This window comes from Schistocerca cancellata, unplaced genomic scaffold (genome assembly GCF_023864275.1).
Source record: "Schistocerca cancellata isolate TAMUIC-IGC-003103 unplaced genomic scaffold, iqSchCanc2.1 HiC_scaffold_1148, whole genome shotgun sequence".
NCBI lineage: Eukaryota > Metazoa > Arthropoda > Insecta > Orthoptera > Acrididae > Schistocerca > Schistocerca cancellata.
Window position 1 is genome coordinate 510,665 of NW_026047147.1, and position 24,635 is coordinate 535,299.

Here is a 24,635-nt window from a genome sequence, read left to right on the forward strand (position 1 = left end):
CATGAACAATTATCATTATAACAGTTGTATGAATGTGCTGTATTCTATCAATGTATAGAATTGCTTGTCTAATCATCTGTGTGTCAAGTCTGTGTGGCAGGCACGTTGCATGAATGGCTGCTTAACCCCAATTGCCTCACACAGCACAGAATACGAAGTCTGTGATAATGAGACCACTGTATTTGAGTCCTACTTAAAGGTGAGTACAAATGATGGACTGCAGTATTCACTTTTGCATTCTTTATTTAGAACAATATCAGAGAGATGCAGAGAGTCATTTCAGCATTATTGCAGAGATGTTTGTTGAACTGAATCCTTCACGATAGCATCTCCACGAGCTGCTGCTTGCCGTTCTGCCTGGCGATGACCCAGGGTTCGTGCCCGTGTGCGTCCCTGGCCCCAGTGTCAGCCCCTGCATCGAGCAGCACGGCCGCCACCTTTGTGTGGCCACATCTTGCTGCACAGTGCAGCGGCGTCCACCCATACTTATCCCTGGCATCGGGGTCAGCAGAGGAGTCCAGCAATCGCCGTGTCACAGCCACGTGACCGCGGTATGCAGCCCAGTGCAGCGGCGTGTTCTGCCTGCTGTCCCCGACATCCACCTCTGCTCCACCTTCCAACAGACATGTTACTGCTTCCAGGTGTCCCCTCTCAGCTGCCCAGTGCAGAGCAGTCCACATGTCCTCGTCCCTCGCCCCCACTTTCGCCCCTGTCGCGAGAAGCACCCTGAGCTCCTCCACCGCCCCCTCCTTAGCTGCCTGGATCAGTCCTCGGCTACTCTCCTTTCCAGGAAGGCTCCTGCACAAAACATAAAAATTCTCACACCTTCCTGAAAACATACACTTAATAAAGAAATCATACAACCAAAAATGACCGAGCGAGGTGGCGCAGTGGTTAGACACTGGACTCGCATTCGGGAGGACGACGGTTCAATCCCGCGTCCGGCCATCCTGATTTAGGTTTTCCGTGATTTCCCTAAATCGCTCCAGGCAAATGCCGGGATGGTTCCTTTCACAGGGCACGGCCGACTTCCTTCCCCGTCCTTCCCTAATTCGATGAGACCGATGACTTCGCTGTCTGGTCTCCTTCCCCAAAACAACCAACCAACCAACCAAAAATGTATACATATGTCCAACAACGACCCTTCTATATTCCCCTTCTACGATGTGAAACTCGTATATTAAGGTATAGTGGTTCTGTCTTCAACCACTATCCATTAAAAGTTTGTTTATGCAACCTCTCACGATTTTCATCTGTCAAATTCCGACACGCTGATTGCTGTAACTAATTTTCTTTCAACTTGGGGTGCTGTTTCTTAGCAGTCATTTTATCCGCTACAATAGATGCTTCAGGAAGCTTATACTAGTTCTCAGTGAAACTATCAAAGATTACACACAAAACAATTGACATTTACATGTTAAAGACTTTCCTGACGTTAAAGCAAAATCCTTCAAACCTCTTATTGGTATATTTGGTGACCTTTATCAGCAAATTTTGCCAGCTTCTGTTTCACATAAAAGAAATTCATCGAAACATTTAACATGTAACAATGGCACGTAATCTACTACTTCTCCATCGTGTGTGTGTGTGTGTGTGTGTGTGTGTGTGTACAACTGAAGCCTGTGACAGTGTACAGTCTTGTACATGAACATATTTGAAAAAAACAGGGAAACACAGACACACACACACACACACACACACACACACACACACACACACACACACACAAAGTGTCACTTGTATCTGACAAGTTCACTACAGTCATCCTAGAAAAGAATACATATTGTAAAATACGTGTGGCATGTGCTGGTAACTAAAATGTGGCAACTTCTGGACAAACAAAGCAAATAAATGATATGTACTTTTCTTATTCTGCCAAGAGATTTATTACAACTTATCAACATAATATTTATCTTCCGTATGCCCAGATGCATTCTGTTAAAATATCAGATGCGCACTATATTCATCTTCCATATGCCCAGATCCACTCTGTTAAAATATCAGATGCGCACTAAAATGGTAATACGACTGTTCCAAATTAAAATAAATCCATGAAATGAAATGAAAAATTAATGAACTCTTACATACATCATGTACTCTCGATGAATAAGTTTTTTGAAAATTTATGTAACATTCCATAACCTGTCCTGTTGAATAGTGAGGTAGAGAATGTGAATCATGAAAAAGTCTACAATATTTAACAGCCTGCAAATCGTGTTGACCCCCATAGTGCTTTACTAGGTCCACCAATGGTTGTGCTGGTCGTGGTGGTGGTGGTGGTGGTGGTGGTGGTCCTTGTGCTCCACTGCCTACCTCTGTTGTGTGCACTGGTTTACAGAAAACAACAGTGACATTCACTACATAGTAGCAATGTTGCTACTTCATTTTAGAACACAGAGTGCACAGAGATACCAAAATCAAGTTAAAGCATCATGGGACTGTGTATGAATAGACCCTGTTGTTTGGAATCCGAGGCTATGGTAAAGAGCAACTAAGTCGCTTCATCTATGTCTACATGTATACCATTAAACGACATGTCATGAGTAAGGGCAAAACGACTCATTTTTGCCTGATCAACTGATGTAATAAAACCATTTAAAATATTTACAAATATATTGCAATAGCATTACTAATACCATAAATGAGCTTGGATCCCAATTCCTACCAAATTTTTGCAGTTTGTTAAAATGTTTGTCCGAAAGACTACATGCCCGTCATGGGATAAATAAGCCATGGAAAGGGCCATCAGTATAGTAAACAAGAATGAAATTGGCTGATTGAGAGCAGCCAGACAATTTGGTCTATCACAGGTGACTTTCAGAAGGCATGCCACAAACGAAGGGTCAGAGGTTTCAGTCTACATTTGACGAGGGGTTTATGCAGGATATAATGTCCCAATGGAACTAGCTTACTAAGACACAGAACAAAACAGTATCTCTCAAAAATTTAATAAGGACTGACTGACTGACTGACTGAATGGATTTATGCCACACAATCCTGATTTATCTTTAAGGGAGCTGGAAGCTGCTACTTTGGCTCATGCAATGGTATTTAATAGAGTTCAGGTTAACAGATTTTACACGGTATTTGAATGTCCTCAATAAAGAAGGAATTTCACCAGCATGAATTCATCTGTACTTTCATGTGTGGACATGAGGCAAAAAATTGTTGCAATGACTGGAGAAACAAGTGGGGGTACTTACAATTGTTGAAAGGAGGTTGCACGTTACAACATTAGCGTGCATGAATTCTGCTGCTAACTTTATACCTCCAGCTTTACTCTACCCCAGAAAAAACCGAAAGGGCTATTAACTGATGGAGTACCTATAAGAACTCTATAGGGCCAGAAAGTGGATGAATGGCCGGAGAAATTTTTCTAGTTTCATTAAGGTAAGCAAAGAGAATAAAGTGTTTATCACTGATGACGATTGCTGGAATCTCAAACATGTTCAAGTGCTGAAATGTGCCAATGAAAATGGAGTTTCTCTATTTTGCCTACTATCCCACTGTAATTGCCAACTTCAGCCAATACACGTTTGTAATTTTGGGCCCATGAAGACCCATTATAATGAATGTTTCAAACCTCCTAGAAACACACCCAAGGTCACCCAGTGTCAAATGCGTTAGCTCTTTGCCACTGCATAAGGTATAGAAGCATGTGTGGTTAATACTAAGAGTGGATTTCCTAAGGTTGCTTGACTCACTCCAGCTCACACTGTTGCTGCCCTCTCGTTCGCCTGCATCTCTTGGCTAGCTGAAATGTCCACACGCAAAAAGGGAGGCTAAGTCAAGGGAAAGTGAAAGTACCACTCAAACAGGGCTGGGCTTCAGTTCCTAGTCAGCAGAATCCACCCTCTTTTGCGCAAGGCTAACTATGCAGGGCCTGTGGGTGCCTGGGCACCATTCTACCTCGCCGCCATCACTGAGTACCTAGCAGCTGAGTGCTTGAGCTGGATGGAATTGTAGCCTGCAACAATAAGACATACGTCACCCTGCACCACTTGGACCTGCAATCTGCAACAATAAGATGCGCAACAAGCTGCCCTCTGACATCACCACAGAGGCTTTTGTCCTGCCCAACATCCAAGCAATCCTGTTGCCAAAGGAGAGTGAGAAGAAGGCATAAACGGCGGCCACCTCTCTGGCTCATGGGACACACAGTGCTGCATGCTCCCTGTATGCAATGGGCTCAGCCGGCAGCTTGGACGAAAACAATCTTCGCCTGTACATGGTTACCAAAATTCACATCCACCTAGGCGTGACAACAAATATCCCAATTTTCCTGCATGTTCCCATGTTTTACAGACTATTTCACCATCTGAAGAGGAATACTTCCACAAACAGCTTTGAGACTTGTAAAAGATAGCTCTAGATGACTCCAGGCACCATTTGATGAAGTATTTCCAGTTTGTGCTGCAGTACAATGCTCATTAAAGAAACGTATAATAACTCTGGTTTCTTCTGGCTTTCTGAGCAGCTGTACCAACAACAAGCTTCTAGAAGAGAAAGTGCACCAGTGAAAATTAACTGAGGATTGACAGATATTTCGACAAGCTTGCAAAAGAATATAGTTAAGCAGGGTGGAAGCCTATAACTCAGATCTCAGTGCAGATAATGACTGTGTCTGTATGTACTGCACTATCTTCTTCTATTCAAGACCAGGGGAATCGTGCATTAAATATACTAGATGTAAGGTATGGGCTCACAGTATGCTGATATCCCAGGTACAGTTATGAATTTTGTGAGAAATATTTTCAGACCTTAGAAACATACGCATGGATATGTATTAAACCCTCAAGAGGTTTTGGCTTAGGGTGTTTACTTTTTCTGAAAATTGTGCACTATCATTTTGTCCTTATTGTAAGTATAAAATGACACATGAGCATAGTTTCTTGTCTTAATTTTTTCTTAGTATTGTAGTTTCATGTTTAATGATTTCTAATAATTTTTGTGGACGTCCTAGATTTTGAAGTGTTTACAAAATAAAAAATGATTAAATTTTTTTGTTAAAAACAAAACATTAAAATAGTGTGTCATTTCTGTAACTGTTCCCTACAGCATTACAGGTCACTAAGGAACCAATGAAAAAGGAAGTTCTGGAAAAACAAAGCAAAATGGTTGCTGGAAAAGTGTGAGCATTCAAGATCAAGAGTAAGAAAGGAATTCTGTTGTTAAAAGCAGAGCAGAGCAAGGTTGGAAACAGTATAGTGAAAACCTCTATTAGTGAAAGGAACTATCGGATGACATGACACAAGAAAAAAATGGTCATCAAATAACAAAACATAGGGGACTCAGTATTAGAACTTAAGAAAAGCTTTGGAATACTTGCACACATACAAGACAATCTGGTTGGATAATATTACTTTGGAATTTCTATAACGTTTGGTGAAAGTGACACCCATATGACTGTTCAAGTTGGTTGCACAACCTATGACAAGGGACATACAAGCAGGCCTTCAGAAAAAAATGTCATGCAGATACTATAGAAGCAGGCAAAGGCCAATAAGTGAAGAGTTCCACACAATCAGCTTGACAACTCATGCATCCAAATTTATGACGAGAACAACATACTATAGAATGGTAAGGAAAATTTAAGATCTATTATAGTCTGATAAGTTTCGATTTAGGAAAGATAAAGGTCTCAGAGATGTACTTGCACTTGGTAATGGAACCAATATTTACCAAAAATAAAGGAATGTTCATTGGATTAGTCTACCTTTAGGAAGCTTTGGCAGTGTAAAATGGTGCAACTCGTAGAAAATCCTGAAAAATAGTTTAATAAATAGGGGAAATGCAGGTAACATATAGTTATATACAATAATCGACAGGGATAAATAGGAATGGAAGAAAGAGGAACTAATTCAAAATATGCTAGAAATGGTTCACCCTAATCGTTTAAAACGAAAATCGAGGTATCACTGCTGCAACTGAAGAGAATCAGGAATAGAATTAAAATTCAGAATGAAAGGATTCGCTGATGGTGTTGTTATCATTAGCAAAAGTGAGAAAGAATTACCAGAGCGGTTGAATGGAATGAACAGTCTAATGAATACAGCATTAGGATTTACAATCAAAAGAAAGATGAATGTATTGGGTAGTAGTAGAAATAACATTGATAACAGAGTTATGAAAATTAAGGACCACACTAGCAACAAACATGAGGGACAACGAAAGTTGCTCCAGCAGGGTAATACGACATTCCTCAGAAAACAAGACTATAAATACCAAACACAGGCCTTAATCTGTAGAAGAAGTATCTGAGAATGTACATCTGGAGCTGACTAGTGAATGAAAATGAATCGTGGGCTGTGAGAAAAGCAAGAAAAGAGAATACCACATTCAGAATGGGAGGCTATAGGAAGATGTGAACTGATAAGAAAGGAACTGTGGAAGTTCTCCACAAAATAGGTGAGGATACTCATATGTGGGAAACTGACAAGAAGAAGGGACAGGGTAATAGTATGTGAAGACATCAGGGAATAACAGCTATGGTACTACAGGGAGCAGTATTGCTACTCTCATGTGAAGAAACTCAGTTCGTCCCCCCACCCCCGTATCTCACATAAACGAAGGTGGTGCTATCAGCACTAAATTTCTTGAAACAGCCAGAAAAGTAATCTATAACGGTTACAGTTTCTGCTCTGTATGTGTGTCAATGCTGGGACACGCTGTTATGCAAAACTGCAGCGGCGCGACCAAGGTGCTCCACATCTTGAGGAGCTGAGGCAGAAGAGGCCTTTTCCACTTTCTTCTGATTTGACTCTTTAAGATCGTGTTTATTGTTACCAGTAAATATTTAATTCGGAATTCTAGGAAACTTTCTCCTCTCTCATTCTTTCCAATAATCTTATATTGTCTCTTAACTATGTCTTTTTACCTTCCCCTATTACAGCAACCCAATGATTATTAGATGTTTCTCTCTTTTTACATACAGAGATACCTATTCACTATTGTTGTATAGTCTCTTACTGTCACTTGATTTTCTGGGAGTGACAATGGCTTCCTAAACTGAATTATTGTTGCTATTGTTTTGCTAATTATGACACAAATAAATAACTGAACTCTTCAAAATTACCCCTGGGTTGCTATTCAGCGCTGACCTTTTCCTCAGCTTCCTCATCCTGTTGATATCATCACATTCCTCTAACATGCCATCCTTCTTTCCATTTCAATTCGCTGGTCACGTTAAATCTAGATTCAGGCATCATATTTTCTTTTTCACATTTCCCAGCCTTCCTACAACACCCCCCTTTCCCCCTCACCACTCCAACCGAGGATCTTTGGGACTACCTCGAGTGTGCTGTTCATGCCATGGATTCTAAACTGAGATGCCTAGTGCAGCTGGCCTGTCTGTACCTTCCAGAAACTCATTGACTCTCTTCCCACATAGGTTGTGCTGCCAAAGGAGCTTATTCAGGCCTTTGACAGGTTGTCACATTAATGCGATTAGATGGTACATTCATGGGTGATGTGTTTCGAAAACAGCTTCTTTAAAGAAAACGTAGAGCAGTTTTAATATATTTTGTGTTTCACAGATGAATTTTCATGTCATGCTAACCAAACAAGAGAGAATCAGGCTGAATAATTAACAATAGAGGCTAGAAGTTAATTACCAATGATCTAGGAAGTGCAGCCAATTTAACCAAAAGAGAAAATTTCTAGTAAGTAAACAGCACAAAGTATTGCATAAATATTTAAGTCTAGCCAAAAATCTTATTAGCTATCAGAAATTCAGGGGAATATATAACTAAGTGGTGTGGAACAAATTGAAGTTAAATATCAGTGACTCTTCAATGTTCTGGTTATCGGAGAAGGTACAGCAGCAGCAATGAGTAGGGTAGAGAAGGCCGTCAGCAGCACCATAACTGAAGGAAATCCTGTGGTATTTACTGGAGAGTTTTGTGAAGATACAGAAAACTTGAAAGACAGGCAGACATGTATGACACCTTTTCATCAAGGATGCAAATGAAGCATGTTGACCACTAAACCCCTTCTGTGGGAGTGAGTGTTGCATGTGCTCTGCATGATGGCTGAACAGAGAGAAACAATATGGGGACACTCCACACTGTATGGGAGCACCCACAGCTGCCGTTAGGCCTGGGTTCTTATCCTTTGAGCTGGTCACAGGTTCCATGCATAATGATCAACCTCACATGGGTGCACAGACGCTCACTTCACCTTTTCTGCGAATCTTCTATACAAGCCATTAGTGAGAAACTGTTTGATCTGTTGTGCCTTAAATGTAGTTAAAAAGCTTTCTTGTACCGTCTGAAGACAATAAAGGATTGTGCTGAGAAAATTATTCTCAGATTGTAAACACCGAGTTGGGAACAGCAATTGCTCTGACTATCTACTTTACACGAACTGATTTCCTCAGGTCTATATTAGCTACATCATCAATCGAAAACTGTAAATATATTGTTGCTCAACATGATCTGTGCTGCAGTAGGCTACTTTGTACCAGGTGTTGGTTATGAGTGACACACTTAGTCCTCATCTTTTCTTGTGTTTACGCAGCGTGACACTATTGTTAGGTATTTTACTGCAAGTAGCAGTTGCAGAAGACACACTAAACCGCTTTAAACTCTACTTTATGCAAACAGGATTTTAGTGACCTACACAGTGCACAGAATGAGGCCTGAGGCACAGCTCGTCTTGGCCCCAAACTAGACACATCACTGCTTCGGCTTATGTGCTGAGCAACGCATCTTTGTGCCCACAGTAAAATGACTGATGCTGTATACAAAGGGTTTGTACCTTTGTTGAGATACCTGATGCAGAAAGCCATAGGGCAACGTTTTGTACACATGCAATTTAACAGTGACAACAAGTAAGGAGGGACTGTTTAAAGGTCAAAATTTTTGAAGCTATGAAAACTTGGGCTATTTCATGACATGTGCTGGTAAACACTGTTAAATTTAGAGATATGTCTGAATGTGACAAAACTGCCTATTGGCTTCTGTCTCTGGTTCATTGGCCGATGTTCGTCTGATTATTTTACTGATGTTACGGCAGCATGAGTGGCTGGCATTGTAAAAGCTTCACCCTCCATTGCCGGTGATGAACTGGAGGCGAGCTCACAGCCACAGACCATATGTACCTGTTGCACCAATGTCTGAGGGCTTTTCCGCGGTCATTTCCGGTGCAGTTGTGCTCTTGCTACCTGCGACGGTCGTTCGCTGCATTACAGGAATCCAGGATCCGTTTACCTTAAGGCTTTCCGCTTTCTTGTTGAAGCCATTCACGTGTTTTTATATTTCTACAGCTTCTCTGAATAAGCGGCTGATTTCTCAAGCTGGCCCAACCTGCAATGTCTCTTATGTTCTTTCATCCTGGTAATGATTGATCGTCCAGTCATCCCGTCTGTGGCAGCGAGGTGGGCTCCATTTCACCACTGGCAGTGGTGAAGCTTTGACAATGTCAGCCACTCGTGCTGGCGAAACGTCAGTAAAATCATCAGACGAACATCGGCCAAAGAGCCCAAGATATAAGCCAGTAGGCAGTTTGCCAACAAGTGCCGACGAAAGCCTTAACAATTCCCTTTTAATCTGCCAGGCAACAAAAGTATTCTGAGGTACCAGCAAATGGCTGTTGTAGGCATCAATGAAGCTGCATTTTACAGGACAGAGACATCTATACAAACTCAGTGGCAAACATTATAGCCTTGAACACACACACCACACACACACACACACACACACACACACACACACACACACAGAGAGAGAGAGAGAGAGAGAGAGAGAGAGAGAGAGAGAGAAAGAGAGAGAGGGAGATGGGCACAGAGTTTCACACTTAAGAATGGGAAGTACAGGTGATCATCCTGCCTCGCACTTACCTGGTTTCTGTTAGTGGCCCACCGAGCAACTGACTCACTTTGACCACCTCATCAGGGTGGTTGAGGACCGCATCGGCCCAACCCGCTGTGGCAAACACCAGCGAGTTGGCTTTTATGAAGGCGACAGCGACCTCTGCGAGGCTGGGACAGGAGTGCCTCACTGCCAGCACCGCCGTGCGCGCCGCGTTCTCTGCTGACAGCTGACTGGCCAGCTCCTCCTCACACTGGACCTTCAGCCCCCACACGCCGTACCTGTCGGCAGCTGCCAGCAGCTGTGGGGCCATGCGGGGCACCTCGGGAGCACGGAGGGAGTACATGTAGGCGAGCAGCTGGTGCAGCACCGGGCCCTCCACGCCGGGGACTGTGACCACACTGCTGCTGGCCTCCGGCGTGTCCTGGCAGAGCATGGCGGCGAACACGGGGCTCCCGCCTGCCAGGACGGCCCTGTGCGCCTCCAGCCGCGTGTCGCCGGCCACCAGCGTCACCGTGGCCCCTTCCCCAGCACCCGTAGCAGCAGCCTCTTGCACCTCCTTGGCGGCTGCCATTGCGAATGTTTCTGAAACAAGGCATCACTGAACAGCCATTTGCCCTTACACAGCACCGTAAATTCATGTATTAGGCATAGGTGATCTGTGCTCAGCAGCAGCGGGTAAATATCGCCTATTACATGTCAATCACAACTGCATGACATCCTTCCCTAGCCACAGGTGATAGCCACGTGTCTTCAACAATACAATATCAAACACCTGCATTTCTTACAAGAAGTCGACAGAAAGGGGTGATGACACCATTTCTGTAATTTCTAGTCACAGTACAGTGTTACAAAACAATGAAGGTTTTAAATATGGAGATCAGGAGCAATATAAACAAGGCCTGGCCAATCTATAGCTCATAATCACTCCAGGTATTTAGGAAACTGCTAGTAATTACCTTTCCTGTTCCACTCCCAAGTAGAGCGACAGTGAAACAAGTACTAAAATGTAGACTTTCACGGCCGAAAATATCATGTCCATTATAATTATCCGGGCTGTTATGCCGTGGTCGGTTGATGAATTCTGTGTCAATTCCCAACGTTTCGTCTCCGACTGCGGTAGACATCTTCAAGGGGGTCAGTAGCTCGATGGAAGGTCCAACACACCCAGTACAGTCAGTAGCGAGCCAGTGTGTGTGTTGGACCTTCCATCGAGCTACAGACCCCCTTGAAGATATCTCCCGCAGTCGGAGACGAAACGTTGGGAATCGACACAGAATTCATCAATCGACCACGGCATAACAGCCCGGATAATTATAATAGACAGTGAAACAAGTGTCTATATGCCTCCTTATGAGTCCTAATTCCTAGCATCTTATCTTTGGGTTCTTACGCTAAATGTACGTTGGTAGCAGCAGAATCGTTCTGCTGTCAGCTGCCAAAGCCAATTCTCTACGTATTCTCAACGGTGTTCCTTGAAAGAACATCAGCTTCCCCCCAGGGATTGACATTTGAGTTTCCACAGCAGCTCTGTAACATTTTCTTCAAACCTATCGCTACCAAATGTCAGAAGCCTGCCTCAATTTCTTTGATGCCCTTCCTTCGATCCGACCCGGTGACGATCAACACTCACGCAGTACCCAAGAATAAGTCACATTACTGTTCCATAGACATCTACTATTCAGGTTATTTACACATTCCTACTGAGTACACGCCTTCCCTTCTACCCTACTTACGTGCTCGTTCTATTTCATATCGCTTTGCAGCGTTACTCCAGGATATTTAATCGACGTGACTGTCAAACAGCACACTTCTAATGCTGTAGTGGAGCACTACCGGGTAGTTTTTCCTAATCATCTGCCATAGCTTACATATTTCTACGTTTAAAGGTAGCTTTCATTCATTATACAAACAAGAAATTTCGTCTAAGTCACCTTGTACATCGCTAAGTCACTCAAAAACACCACCTTTCTGCACCTCAGCATCATCAGCAAATAGCTGCAGACTGCTGCCCGCCCTGTCTGCCAGCTCATTTATGTATGTGGAGGACCACAGGGGTCCTCTCACACCACCCTGCCGATACCCTTGTCACTGATGAACGCTCTTCATCAAGGACAGCATATTAGATTCTATAATTGAAGAAGTCTTTCAGCCACTCACATATCTGGGAATCTTTTCTGTTGCTACCTCCATTAACAGGCTGCAGTGCGACAGTTGCAGATACTTTCCGGAAATCTAGGAGTGCGGACTACCTTTTGCCCTTCAACCAGAGTTCGCAGTATAATCATGTCAAATGACAAGGCGAGATTCACACATGCAATTATTTCTGAATTTGTGCTGATTTGCACACAGAGGCTCTTAAATAAAGGAAATTTATTTTCTTTGAACTGATAACATGTTCAAGGATTCTACAGCAGACGAATGTTGAGAACATTGATCTGTAATTTTGCAGATTCGTTTTTTTATTCTGGTTATATGGATGCACTTTTTTCCAGTCGCTTGGAGTTTTGTGCTACACAAGAGATTCACGACAAATGAAAGCTAAATTAGGGGCCTATGCCGTATATCGGGTGTCGCCAAACATTTTAGCCTAAGGGTCACACTGGCTGTTCTGCTAAATCCCAAGGGCAAGACCTGGCTACAGCCTCTAAGTTTTCCTGAGGGCTGATACAAGTATTGCTCTGCTCTCCTCGATACAATTCAGTTTTTGTGACGCTTATCACTGTCGTCATTCTTTACGAGCTGACAGTGGCACTGCAGTCGCCATTACGCAATGAACAGCTATTATTACTTGTAATCTGGGGTGGAACAAATATGTAAGACTGTGAGTAATCACACTGAAGTCGGAAACGAAATATCAAGCAAAAATTGGAAACATTAACGGAAAGGTAGAAACGCTGTTAAAAGTGTTAAAAACAATATAGCAGGTGGCCTTGGATGGCTGACTGCAGTAATAAAATTGGATGAGCCAGACACTGTCACACACTAAAATCCCCAGCCTAAGAGCAAATGGCAAGAGAAACACAAAAGCTGAAAAGATGAATACCAAGTCGAATAGACAGCACCAGAGGGGGCGGGGATGAGTTAAAATGCAGGTAGGGTGAAGGGATGGAAGACAAGGCCACATGCCAACCCTTAGACTGAATGTTAAAATCCTCCTCTCGAATAAAACTTGAAGCTAGATCGGCTGTTCAGGCACTGTCACCTAACACTGCAGGCAGTGCGCCAGCCAGGTTAAAGGTCCGTCTCGGGGCGGCTCAATCTGGACAGTCTTATTGGACTGTCCAGAACCACAGCGACACTTTGGTGGGTCCTCGCAACATAGGTGACCGTCAGCCAGCCAAGTATGTCCGATGAGGAGCCAGCAAAGGACGATGTAGTCGTCTCCTTTACCATTCGTAGCTTATTCAGCAAAGTCAGCGAACAGCATTCTGTATACCAGAGCCCGAAAACTTTACAGCATAATACTGAACCGAATAACAGATTCCGGTAGGCCGATCTCCTGACTTTACAAGTAGTCTATCTGGCTGGACTTTCAGCAAATTCATTTCCCAGGATTCCGACGTGACCTGGGGTCCATAGAAAGACTGATCGTCCACGTTGTTTGAGGATGTAAACAGACTCTTGGATGACCGTTAGCAAAGGACGGCGATGACAGCACTGGTGGAGAGCTTGCGAGGTGCCCAAGGTGCTCAAAGGGCCGCTACAAATGAAGAAGGACTTCTGATGCAGGGACAGATATGCTCAAGGGCGCGAGAGGAGGCTACCAGCACTGCAGTGGAGACACTGCGGCCATCTTGCAAGGACCGCTGTTCAGTATGTCGTGCATGAGCGTACATGAACCCAACATGACCATCAACCTTCGAGCCATCCGTGTACACTACCACTGAAATGGGTACACTTCAAGAGAAACAGGCGACAGAGAGCCGCGGGGTGAACCGAGACTTTTGGGACTAGTGAGAGATCTAGAGGAAGCTGCAGCCGAGGTACAGACCTTGGAGGTGTACGTGAGTGGGCCTGGAAGAGAAGTGGTAGAGGAGAAGACGAGTTCAGAGAGAAGGCACCGGACACCCAATTTCTGTTCACCTATGGGAAGCATCCAGGTCATTTCATTGCCACGTTGATAGCCGATGCACGTGCTGCGCTTTACACATTGTTACAACTACTTCTGACAGTGTTAAATGTATGGTGGTTACGTCTTCCGAGGAGTACAAAGGTGCAGTAGTATAGCACCATGTTGTATTCAACATGTGCCACCCGAAAAGCAAAATGTAATGGACTATTGTGTTTTGCGACTGCTGTTTCTTAGTGAAGATACAGTCAGTTTAGCACTGAGTAATTTAATTTAAATTGCCTTAACGCTAAATTCAATGCAATTGCTTACTCAGAACCCAATTTTTGCATCAGCTCCGCAAACTGTTGATTCGCAATGTAGCGATTTTTATGAAGATGGTTGCTGGAATTTAATTCTTCCACTCACACAGTTTGACCAGCTGCAGAAGTTTGCTCATGTCCTTCCCTTCCGCTTTGTTGACCTGTGAAGAAAAATGCTGCTAAATGAAACAGACAAAAATATTTACAGATGTAAATTAAGTGATGAGCAGCATTTGAAGTCCTGCTGATGATTTCCACTAGTAAACTTGATTCACAACCATAGACAATTGTGAGTGGTGGTGGTGGTTTGTTTTTAGGGCCCTCAACATCCATCTTTTTCACATTCCAGTCTCCCCATTTTTCTGAATGATGATGCTGAGGAGAACAGGAACACCCAGTCTCTGGGCAGAAAAAAATCCGCCGATCTAGCCGGTAATCGAACGTGAGACCCTGTGATAGACAGGTTCCAATACTAACCACTAGACCACGAGCTGTGGACAATTGTAAGTGGGATGTTACTATTACATAAATTTTATTAATCATAATTACAATGCTTAATTTCATTATGTTTATTGAATTACGTTACTCAGGCACAGTAAAGTTTCAGGAAGTGTCATAATTAATTACAATTAAAGTGTTCATTTACACGATATATGTGTCAGTAGTTAATTTGTAGTTTAATTGGTGGTAGAATAAAAGTAAATGATTATTTCACGATTAAGTTTCATCGTAACTTCGCTTAATGAGCATGATGCATTTCTAAATCTCACTCAATTAACCCTCTTTAAGTGCAACAGTTTTTCGTAGGAATCCATGAAGAATAGGTCAATACGTTCCATTCCGAAAATATAGGCACCCAAAAAGACATAATACAGTAATATAATTTATTTGTAGTACAGTATATCGTGTTTCAGAAGAATGATGTCTCAAGATATTTGTTAATGACTGTGGCTGAAAACTTGTCGACAAAGGGAAATAGCATGTTCATACTTCGCATAGCTACTGTCTTATGGTCATCTTAAATGAATTCGTGTCAGTTAATTATCAAAAATCCTTGCCCTTGCATCGCAGCAGAAGCAGTCTGTGATGTTACAAAATAGAAGTGATGTTGTTATTCAATGGAAAGTTGAAAATTGAGATTTAACTAACTGTTTTATCAATCACAATTGGCGTAAGAATCATGGATTGACCATTGTCATAAAATATTGCATTATGAGATGTGAATAGTTTTTACTTGCAGTTTCGCGTGGCTTGAGGCAGTCACAACTAGCGTGCTATTGATTAAGAAGTTGCGTTTTCGTCTTTCTAATTACTTCATGATCGTAGATACGATCATACCCGGTTGTGAAGTTATTGTTATGACAAAACAATTTCCTAAGGGACCAGAAAGTTCTTAAGGGCGCAAAAACAACTGTAACATCACACAAAAGAGAAATTCAGTATTAAAGCTGATGCAAGAAGACGATAAAACAGTTTTCTTTTTATCAATGTAACACGCACATTGGACTGCTGATCTTGGAGTCTGTAATATTAGCAAAATGCGTAATTAAAATGAAAATAATACTGAGGAGATAATAGAAATGAGCACTGCTAAATGATTCAGTATTCCCAGAACAAATATTTATTATAACTAAAACATATATCGTACCTTAAGCTTAGTACTACAATGACGGTTGATTTTTATGTCCATATCATGTCCATTGAGCGCTCTTTTATATAGCCATTGTCCTTTCGAGTCACCCGTGCATCGTCACGATAAGTTTTAACAGTTCTTCTTACACTTCACTCAAACTTAGACGGAACACGTTTTTATTTATTTAGTAAAAATAATTAGATCAGACCGCCACAAATCTGCGTCCGTCTTACTCGAGAAAAACAGTAAAAGTCTTTTTAGCGCTCAAGGCTTCATTTGTTCTCCAGCGAACAAAATAGTGAAGGATCGCATATCCATCCGTGTTTTTCTGTTTATATTGCCGCCCAAAGACGACGAATTACATTATCTAGAAAATTCCACCGTCGCTATGCGACGCCTTATTATATATTAATAATTCTTTATAAACAAGTATTTGCCTTCTGGCTGAAAGTATTAACTACTCGTATTTGCTGTTTTAATGAAGTAAAAAAATAGCGAATATCACATTGCCTCCCATGAGGAGAGAGGGAATGCCGAAGGATTACCTCGATCCTCATGTCCTCATGAGATATTCGTGATTTTTGGTGTGACATTTACATAATGTTACTGGCGTACAAAGTACATAAATTGAAATTACATTTATAAACATACATCAGATATTTATCATTTTTAAAAATAAAGTTTTTTATTCTTTGTTCATCAGTCACTTCACTCCATAATACCAAGATTAACATTTATGTGCATATTTAAGTTTGGTCCATATTTGCTTATAACAATAAGTGAACGTTCATTTCGCACTTCAGGGGATAGAATTCAGAAATTACTTTCTCTTGAGCTTAACAACTAATACATGAGTACAGTGAGTGCTTATTCTCACTAAACTAGAGTGGACAATGTTCGAGCATCTGTTGACTCATTGTGGTTCAATTACAGTTTAATAACGTAGCACTACACTTCGTGATGCTTTCACTTTCTGTGTTAGCTGTCTACGGCGTTCATCATGCAGTACATCTGTCCTTTCCACTGTGGTGCCAGGAATTCAAGTGGCTTCCCGGGTTTTTATTTACAATATGAAACAGAAGAAGTGGAAAATTATTAGTATAACTTACAACCTATTGGATACATTTGTTAAGGATCGGGACTGGTCTGGAGTTTAGGGTCTTCCTATAGTGCACATTCATTTTCTTTGTCCATCAAGAGACAGGATTATAATTCATTTTGAGCAGTGTTCAGGAGTGCCGGTATTAATGGCTTCAAGGCCTGAGTAATCTAACAATCTACTTCTTACTCATCTTAACTTCAACACAAGAGAATTGCTTAATTTACGTATGAAAATGTAGTCACACAAGTGTACAAATGTCTTTCCTCCAGTATGTACGATGGAAGTCATGGCGGTTAGCAGTTTAAAATTTGGATTGTTTCGTCACCCACACGTCAGCCACTCACAGCGGCTGCACAGTGTTGCGTGAGCTCCAATACTCAGTATCCGTTCGCGCTCAGGCTGTAACAGAGCTGCTGGTCGTCGATTGCTACCTTTTTTTTTTTTGTGAACTTCGTATCACACGAGTACATCGATACAAACACCTCGCGCGCGTTTTCCATCGGAGGAGCCGGACACTGAAGCTGCCTCCATACTTCCCTGTCAACTGCCTCCCATGAGGCTCACAGGTAAGTGACGACGAATGGTTTAGCTGTCGCTGCACTTAGAACAACACTGAACTTTGCGTTGCACCTGTTGTCGTAGCCTTGACTTCTTTTTACACTTGCAGTACAACACTACCACTAGTATACAGTGAACAGTTATTTTTATTATGCACGTCGCACTTTAGTGTGCATCTTCACACGGCATTCGTGCTTAGTTCCTTCGTTGATAGCGTTCATTTACAAAACAATCAAATTTTGCACGTTTCCTCCACTGGTATAGAAAGACTTATATTCTACTATTTACAAAAGATCACTTACGAGCTAATATTTACAATTAATGGTCACTCCTTTTGTTAAGTCCAGTGAACAACTGCTTTATGAATGGACTCTTTATATCTCAAGGTTTGCTTTCACTAGTGAACCTAAAAATATTCTTTCAAACTTTCTTTTAAGGGCTCATCTCCTCATTATGAAAACTACAGGTTTCGCAACACTCGTTGCATTTATTCTTTAGTGCACCCAAGATCATTTTCTACTGCCACGCAGCATATCTACTACTTAACGAGTACACATTTAACGCTGCATCTTTTTTTTTCTTTTTGTGCTTTCCTTTGTGCTTGCCAATTTTTTTTTTTGTATTTGAGGGCAGACTGTATAACAATAGGTTTCCCTCTTCGCTTCATGTACTCAGCAATCGTTCTTTGTTAAAAAAAAATAGGGTAACGCGTGTCTACTATTTTTCGCATGAATGGAATTACCGACAGTTCACTGGGTTTACGCAACCGGTCCATAACAAACATTACCAAAGCTAGCGAAGTTCATCACGCTACGTGTCTCATTTCTCATAAGCACTGCTTTGCTTCGAAGCACACGTGCCTTTTGCAAGTCGATCCTTGGTCTGGGTTAATGAACCAGGATCAAAAGGAACGGGCACAAGGAAAATGGCTTTCATAAGAGGAGTGTCTTAGGAGACATTTTTGCAATAAAATCTGCATGTAAATAAAATTATCATAATAAACATAGGCACATATATAAATTTCAACCTCTTTCATTACAGCATGCTTTGCTACTTCTACGTCTTACTCTGGTTATAGTCAATATTAAGTTTAAATATCACTGCATTGCTTGTTCTTTAGATTAGCCTTCAATTAGGGTATTGAATGGTCGCTAGAGTACACTACAAATCTTCTGAAGATCTTTACTTGGACTTATTTATGATACAGGGGGCTTGCTGTGTGGTTATTTAGTACCTCGATTCTACTGAAATCAATTCGTCAGCTAACATTCCTCATATACTCTTTACATTGGGCTCAGATCACAGGGAAATAGTTTACTTTCATAGCAATTAGTGGCCTCGTGGAGTATTTACGCTACATTATTGATGCCTCATGGTTTGCCTCTATTTGTACTGTATTTCACCTAACTTAGTTTACTACAGCTTATTGTCTCCTTGCGTGAACACATGTGGGTTACCACTTGTTTTTCCATCATTTAACAGCACGCTTTAACTGAACTTTAAGCTATTTCTTCTACTCCTGTCCACTATCTGGACGGTTTGAACATGTACCCTTTTTTTTAAGCAGGTAATTATAAACAGAAAAATACGGATGGATATGCGATCCTTCACTATTTTGTTCGCTGGAGAACAAATGAAGCCTTGAGCGCTAAAAAGACTTTTACTGTTTTTCTCGAGTAAGACGGACGCAGATTTGTGGCGGTCTGATCTAATTATTTTTACTAAATAAATAAAAACGTGTTCCGTCTAAGTTTGAGTGAAGTGTAAGAAGAACTGTTAAAACTTATCGTGACGACGCACGGGTGACTCGAAAGGACAATGGCTATATAAAAGAGCGCTCAATGGACATGATATGGACATAAAAATCTACCGTCATTGTAGTATTAAGCTTAAGGTACGATATATGTTTTAGTTATAATAAATATTTGTTCTGGGAATACTGAATCATTTAGCAGTGCTCATTTCTATTATCTCCTCAGTATTATTTTCATTTTAATTACGCATTTTGCTAATATTACAGACTCCAAGATCAGCAGTCCAATGTGCGTGTTACATTGATAAAAAGAAAACTGTTTTATCGTCTTCTTGCATCAGCTTTAATACTGAATTTCTCTTTTGTGTGATGTTACAGTTGTTTTTGCGCCCTTAAGAACTTTCTGGTCCCTTAGGAAATTGTTTTGTCATAACAATAACTTCACAACCGGGTATGATCGTATCTACGATCATGAAGTAATTAGAAAGACGAAAACGCAACTTCTTAATCAATAGCACGCTAGTTGTGACTGCCTCAAGCCACGCGAAACTGCAAGTAAAAACTATTCACATCTCATAATGCAATGTTTTATGACAATGGTCAATCCATGATTCTTACGCCAATTGTGATTGATAAAACAGTTAGTTAAATCTCAATTTCCAACTTTCCATTGAATAACAACATCACTTTTACTTTGTAACATCACAAGTCCCAATCTTTGGCGCGAGGCAATTCGCGACCGGTACTTCTGGCTGAACGAAAACAGGCGGCACCGCCGGAGCTTCCGTCCACTTCACAGAGCGCGGTGGTCTGCAGGTGCGGCTGCCATCCGCCCCGATACGTCAGGACCGTCACTGGTACGGACCTCCCCCTCCCGACACCCCCGACAAGAGCAAATTATGTCCCCATTTTGCAAAATACTCTTAACGAGCTTGGCTGACGTACTGACGCAACACCATCTCCTAGCGCAACACATAAATGCAGCCTCAATTCCTCTCTATGTCAACAAGTTTATGTTGATAAGATCATCTCACAGATGGCGTTGCATGTTCTGTATCCTGTATTGCCGATGCAAGCACCTTCTAGCTGCAGCACTGTCATTCGAGGTAATACCAGAAATCTCCAGTAGTACGGGGCTGCAACTATACAAGCAGCGCCACACAGAAAAATCGGCCAGTTCCCATTTGCAATCTGATAAGACGGTTCTTCCTAAACGTAATACGAACAACGTGTGCAAGTTGGTAATGTATAGTCACGTGTACGGTGACGAAAGTGTTGTCGACTTTTTACCGCCTAATTAGCTTATCACAGCTAAAAAAGTCTGGAAAAAGTGTGTCACTTTTCGATGGTTACACAAAAAAGCTGTCTTTTGTCAAGAAAGGACGTGCAGATCAGGCAGAGCTGAGAGCTTCGTTGCTATTTCATCTCAGTAACTCACGGAGGTAAGCCAGACGTGAGGCATCCACCTTCCTACGAAGAATCTTACCAATAGATTCGCGGTAGCATCGACATCAAAGCACATGGCTACATTTATGATGTAAGATGATACTGAGGAAGAATTGCTCGTTGCTGCTGCGGAACTAACAGCGGCTTACGAAGTTGTCACGCTTCGTCAGTCCCTCAGTTCTCTTGACTGTGACGTAAAAGTGAATGCCTCAATGTATCCCGACTACAAAGTCGCAGCAAAGCAGTCTACAGCCAGAACCAAAGCTATAGCGATTGTTAAAAATACACTCCTGGAAATGGAAAAAAGAACACATTGACACCGGTGTGTCAGACCCACCATACTTGCTCCGGACACTGCGAGAGGGCTGTACAAGCAATGATCACACGCACGGCACAGCGGACACACCAGGAACCGCGGTGTTGACCGTCGAATGGCGCTAGCTGCGCAGCATTTGTGCACCGCCGCCGTCAGTGTCAGCCAGTTTGCCGTGGCATACGGAGCTCCATCGCAGTCTTTAACACTGGTAGCATGCCGCGACAGCGTGGACGTGAACCGTATGTGCAGTTGACGGACTTTGAGCGAGGGCGTATAGTGGGCATGCGGGAGGCCGGGTGGACGTACCGCCGAATTGCTCAACACGTGGGGCGTGAGGTCTCCACAGTACATCGATGTTGTCGCCAGTGGTCGGCGGAAGGTGCACGTGCCCGTCGACCTGGGACCGGACCGCAGCGACGCACGGATACACGCCAAGACCGTAGGATCCTACGCAGTGCCGTAGGGGACCGCACCGCCACTTCCCAGCAAATTAGGGACACAGTTGCTCCTGGGGTATCGGCGAGAACCATTCGCAACCGTCTCCATGAAGCTGGGCTACGGTCCCGCACACCGTTAGGCCGTCTTCCGCTCACGCCCCAACATCGTGCAGCCCGCCTCCAGTGGTGTCGCGACAGGCGTGAATGGAGGGACGAATGGAGACGTGTCGTCTTCAGCGATGAGAGTCGCTTCTGCCTTGGTGCCAATGATGGTCGTATGCGTGTTTGGCGCCGAGCAGGTGAGCGCCACAATCAGGACTGCATACGACCGAGGCACACAGGGCCAACACCCGGCATCATGGTGTGGGGAGCGATCTCCTACACTGGCCGTACACCACTGGTGATCGTCGAAGGGACACTGAATAGTGCACGGTACATCCAAACCGTCATCGAACCCATCGTTCTACCATTCCTAGACCGGCAAGGGAACTTGCTGTTCCAACAGGACAATGCACGTCCGCATGTATCCCGTGCCACCCAACGTGCTCTAGAAGGTGTAAGTCAACTACCCTGGCCAGCAAGATCTCCGGATCTGTCCCCCATTGAGCATGTTTGGGACTGGATGAAGCGTCGTCTCACGAGGTCTGCACGTCCAGCACGAACGCTGGTCCAACTGAGGCGCCAGGTGGAAATGGCATGGCAAGCCGTTCCACAGGACTACATCCAGCATCGCTACGATCGTCTCAATGGGAGAATAGCAGCCTGTATTGCTGCGAAAGGTGGATATACACTGTACTAGTGCCGACATTGTGCATGCTCTGTTGCCTGTGTCTATGTGCCTGTGGTTCTGTCAGTGTGATCATGTGATGTATCTGACCCCAGGAATGTGTCAATAAAGTTTCCCCTTTCTGGGACAATGAATTCACGGTGTTCTTATTTCAATTTCCAGGAGTGTATTATCGCACCACACTCCGTGTATGACCGCACAGAACATTTGCAGTCAGTTTCATTTTAGAACACTGGCATCGACGCATCGAACCAGGAGGCCGAAAAGGTGTTTCCTTTAGTTGACCACTACTTAGCTGAAACTGACAGAATCCAAAAGAAGCTGTTCAAGTTTGAGTCACGTAATAACGAAACATCGGAGACAATTGCAAAGTTTTCTTTAGACCCTTTAAGACAACAGCAAATTCCATCAGATAAATTAATCGCTTTACTGGAGGCAATACCAATAACGTCGGAGACCTTCATCGACGCGCTCAGCGGGATGTGTTTCACCAGATGAAGGAGCGACTAGGAGACAATGTAGAGGGAACTGGATGGCCTGCCCGTATTCTCCACAGTACTGGTATCAAGCGCTGCTGCAGTCTTAACTCTAGACATTGAAACAACCGTCGTGAAAATACGTAATTGTGTTTCAATACACTCTGCTGAGGACAAGTTGAGAAAGTTCTGCTTATACGTTGATGTAAATCATCAAACTCTTCTATCTCATTGAAAAGCAAGATGGCTCTTGTTAATGCCCGCAGTTGAGAGAATTCTTAACCTTTGGACAATTTTTTGACGCCAAAGAGGCCACTTAAAATAATTTGATTTTTTCAGTAATCCCATGCGCGAAATTTATTTCACGTTACTACAGTCAAACTTGGCTCTGTTTGAAAAATGTATAAAATACGAGAAGAGTAAAGTCTCGATAATTGAAGTAAGAAATATATTAATTTACACTTAAAGGTGTCTAAATGAAAGGAACACAGCCAATTTTACCGGCATGCAAACAAACATGTATTTGAAGAAATTAAACAATGAGAACCCCAACCAAGAAATAATTTGATTTCAGAATTTGAACTAGACACAATGGCTTTCTGTACCATAACATGGTACAGAAATGGGGTAGTTATCTTCATAAAGATCAGGTATTTGATTGGATGACGCCATCTGAAACCACAGATTGCTCGACGATTGAAAACGCTGCTATGTACCTGAATAAAAATTATGCGAATATTTCAGGCGACAATTGTTTTCGGTAATAACATATGAGAGAGAGGTCTGAAGAGCTTTTCGAAACTCACGGGAATGAACTGTTAACACTCCGTGGAAGAAAGGTGGATTTACTTTCTTAAGGAAACCCAAAATCCTGAACACAAATGCCGACTACTAGAATCTTGCGAGTATTTTTTTCTATTCCCGCACACAACGCCACTGTGGAAAGAGCATTTTGGCTGACGTCGACCCAGTGCACTGACGAAAAAAGTCGACTGCTGACAGGGAATGTGGAATCAATCTTACAGTGCCAGTTTAACTACAAGCTGACTTGCATGGAGTTTTATAAATACGTAAAGGGAAAAAAAGATTTGCTGAAAGAGGTGAAATCTTCAAATATGTGGTGTACCAACTATTTCTCCGCAACAAATTACTTGTAAATGTGTTCTAAATAAAAATAATTATAAGAAGTGAATTTCTTGCTTCATTTCTAGTGCCCTGTATGAAGAGTGTCCCGACGAGTCCCAACTAGATAGAGCAATCCTAATCATACAGGAGATCGAATTTCGTGCAACATACAGATACAGTCATGAATGTAAGTATGCATGATAAGGGATGCTACGTATATACGAAGGACGCACGGGAATAACGATAGAGGTCCATCAAAATCTTAAATTTTATTCGTGATGTCGTCTCAGAAAGGTATGGAAGTACTGCAATATGCCAAAGTTTTTCGTGAAATCGATCAAGTCAACTGAAAATCCGCGTCGAAGTTTTGATGTAGGAAGAACGATCTCTGCCCCCTGTGGTTCGTATTGTGTGCTGCAGCTCCGTGATACTGCCGTAACAATGCTTGACCGTCACTCACACAGTGAGAACCGAGTTCGAATTGTTACGTTGTTTAGTAACAAAGGACACACAAGTGAAGTGAAATGAAAGCCACAGAAACGCAGGAGGATGAAGAACGTTCCGGTCCTGTGCGGAATGCAGGGAAACCAAGTGCTGAGGCGTATTTCTGGTCCTTCAAAGTGATTATGGACCTCGAGTCACGTTACAGTTACGACTGTAATTATTTACGACTGATATTCTTTTAGAATGTTCCACTGATGGAAAGGTATAGATTAACGGACGCCGGCCGCGGTGGTCTAGCGGTTCTAGGCGCTCAGTCCGGAGCCGCGCGGCTGCTACGGTCGCAGGTTCGAATCCTGCCTCGGGCATGGATGTGTG

At 42.7% G+C, this 24,635-nt stretch overlaps 1 protein-coding gene across 1 annotated transcript in view; it reads right to left on the reverse strand.

Moving 5' to 3' along the window:
- Positions 1-263: 263 nt before the first annotated feature.
- LOC126159850 (ankyrin repeat domain-containing protein 65-like) overlaps positions 264-24,635 on the reverse strand; it is a 49,067-nt gene continuing 24,695 nt past the window's right edge. The window contains exons 2-3 of the mRNA XM_049916661.1: positions 9,839-10,394; positions 264-798 (exon numbers count right to left, since the gene is read on the reverse strand). Coding sequence (XP_049772618.1) covers positions 318-798; positions 9,839-10,394 — 1,037 coding nt within the window. The 3' untranslated portion in view covers positions 264-317. The remainder of the gene's footprint in view (positions 799-9,838; positions 10,395-24,635) is intronic.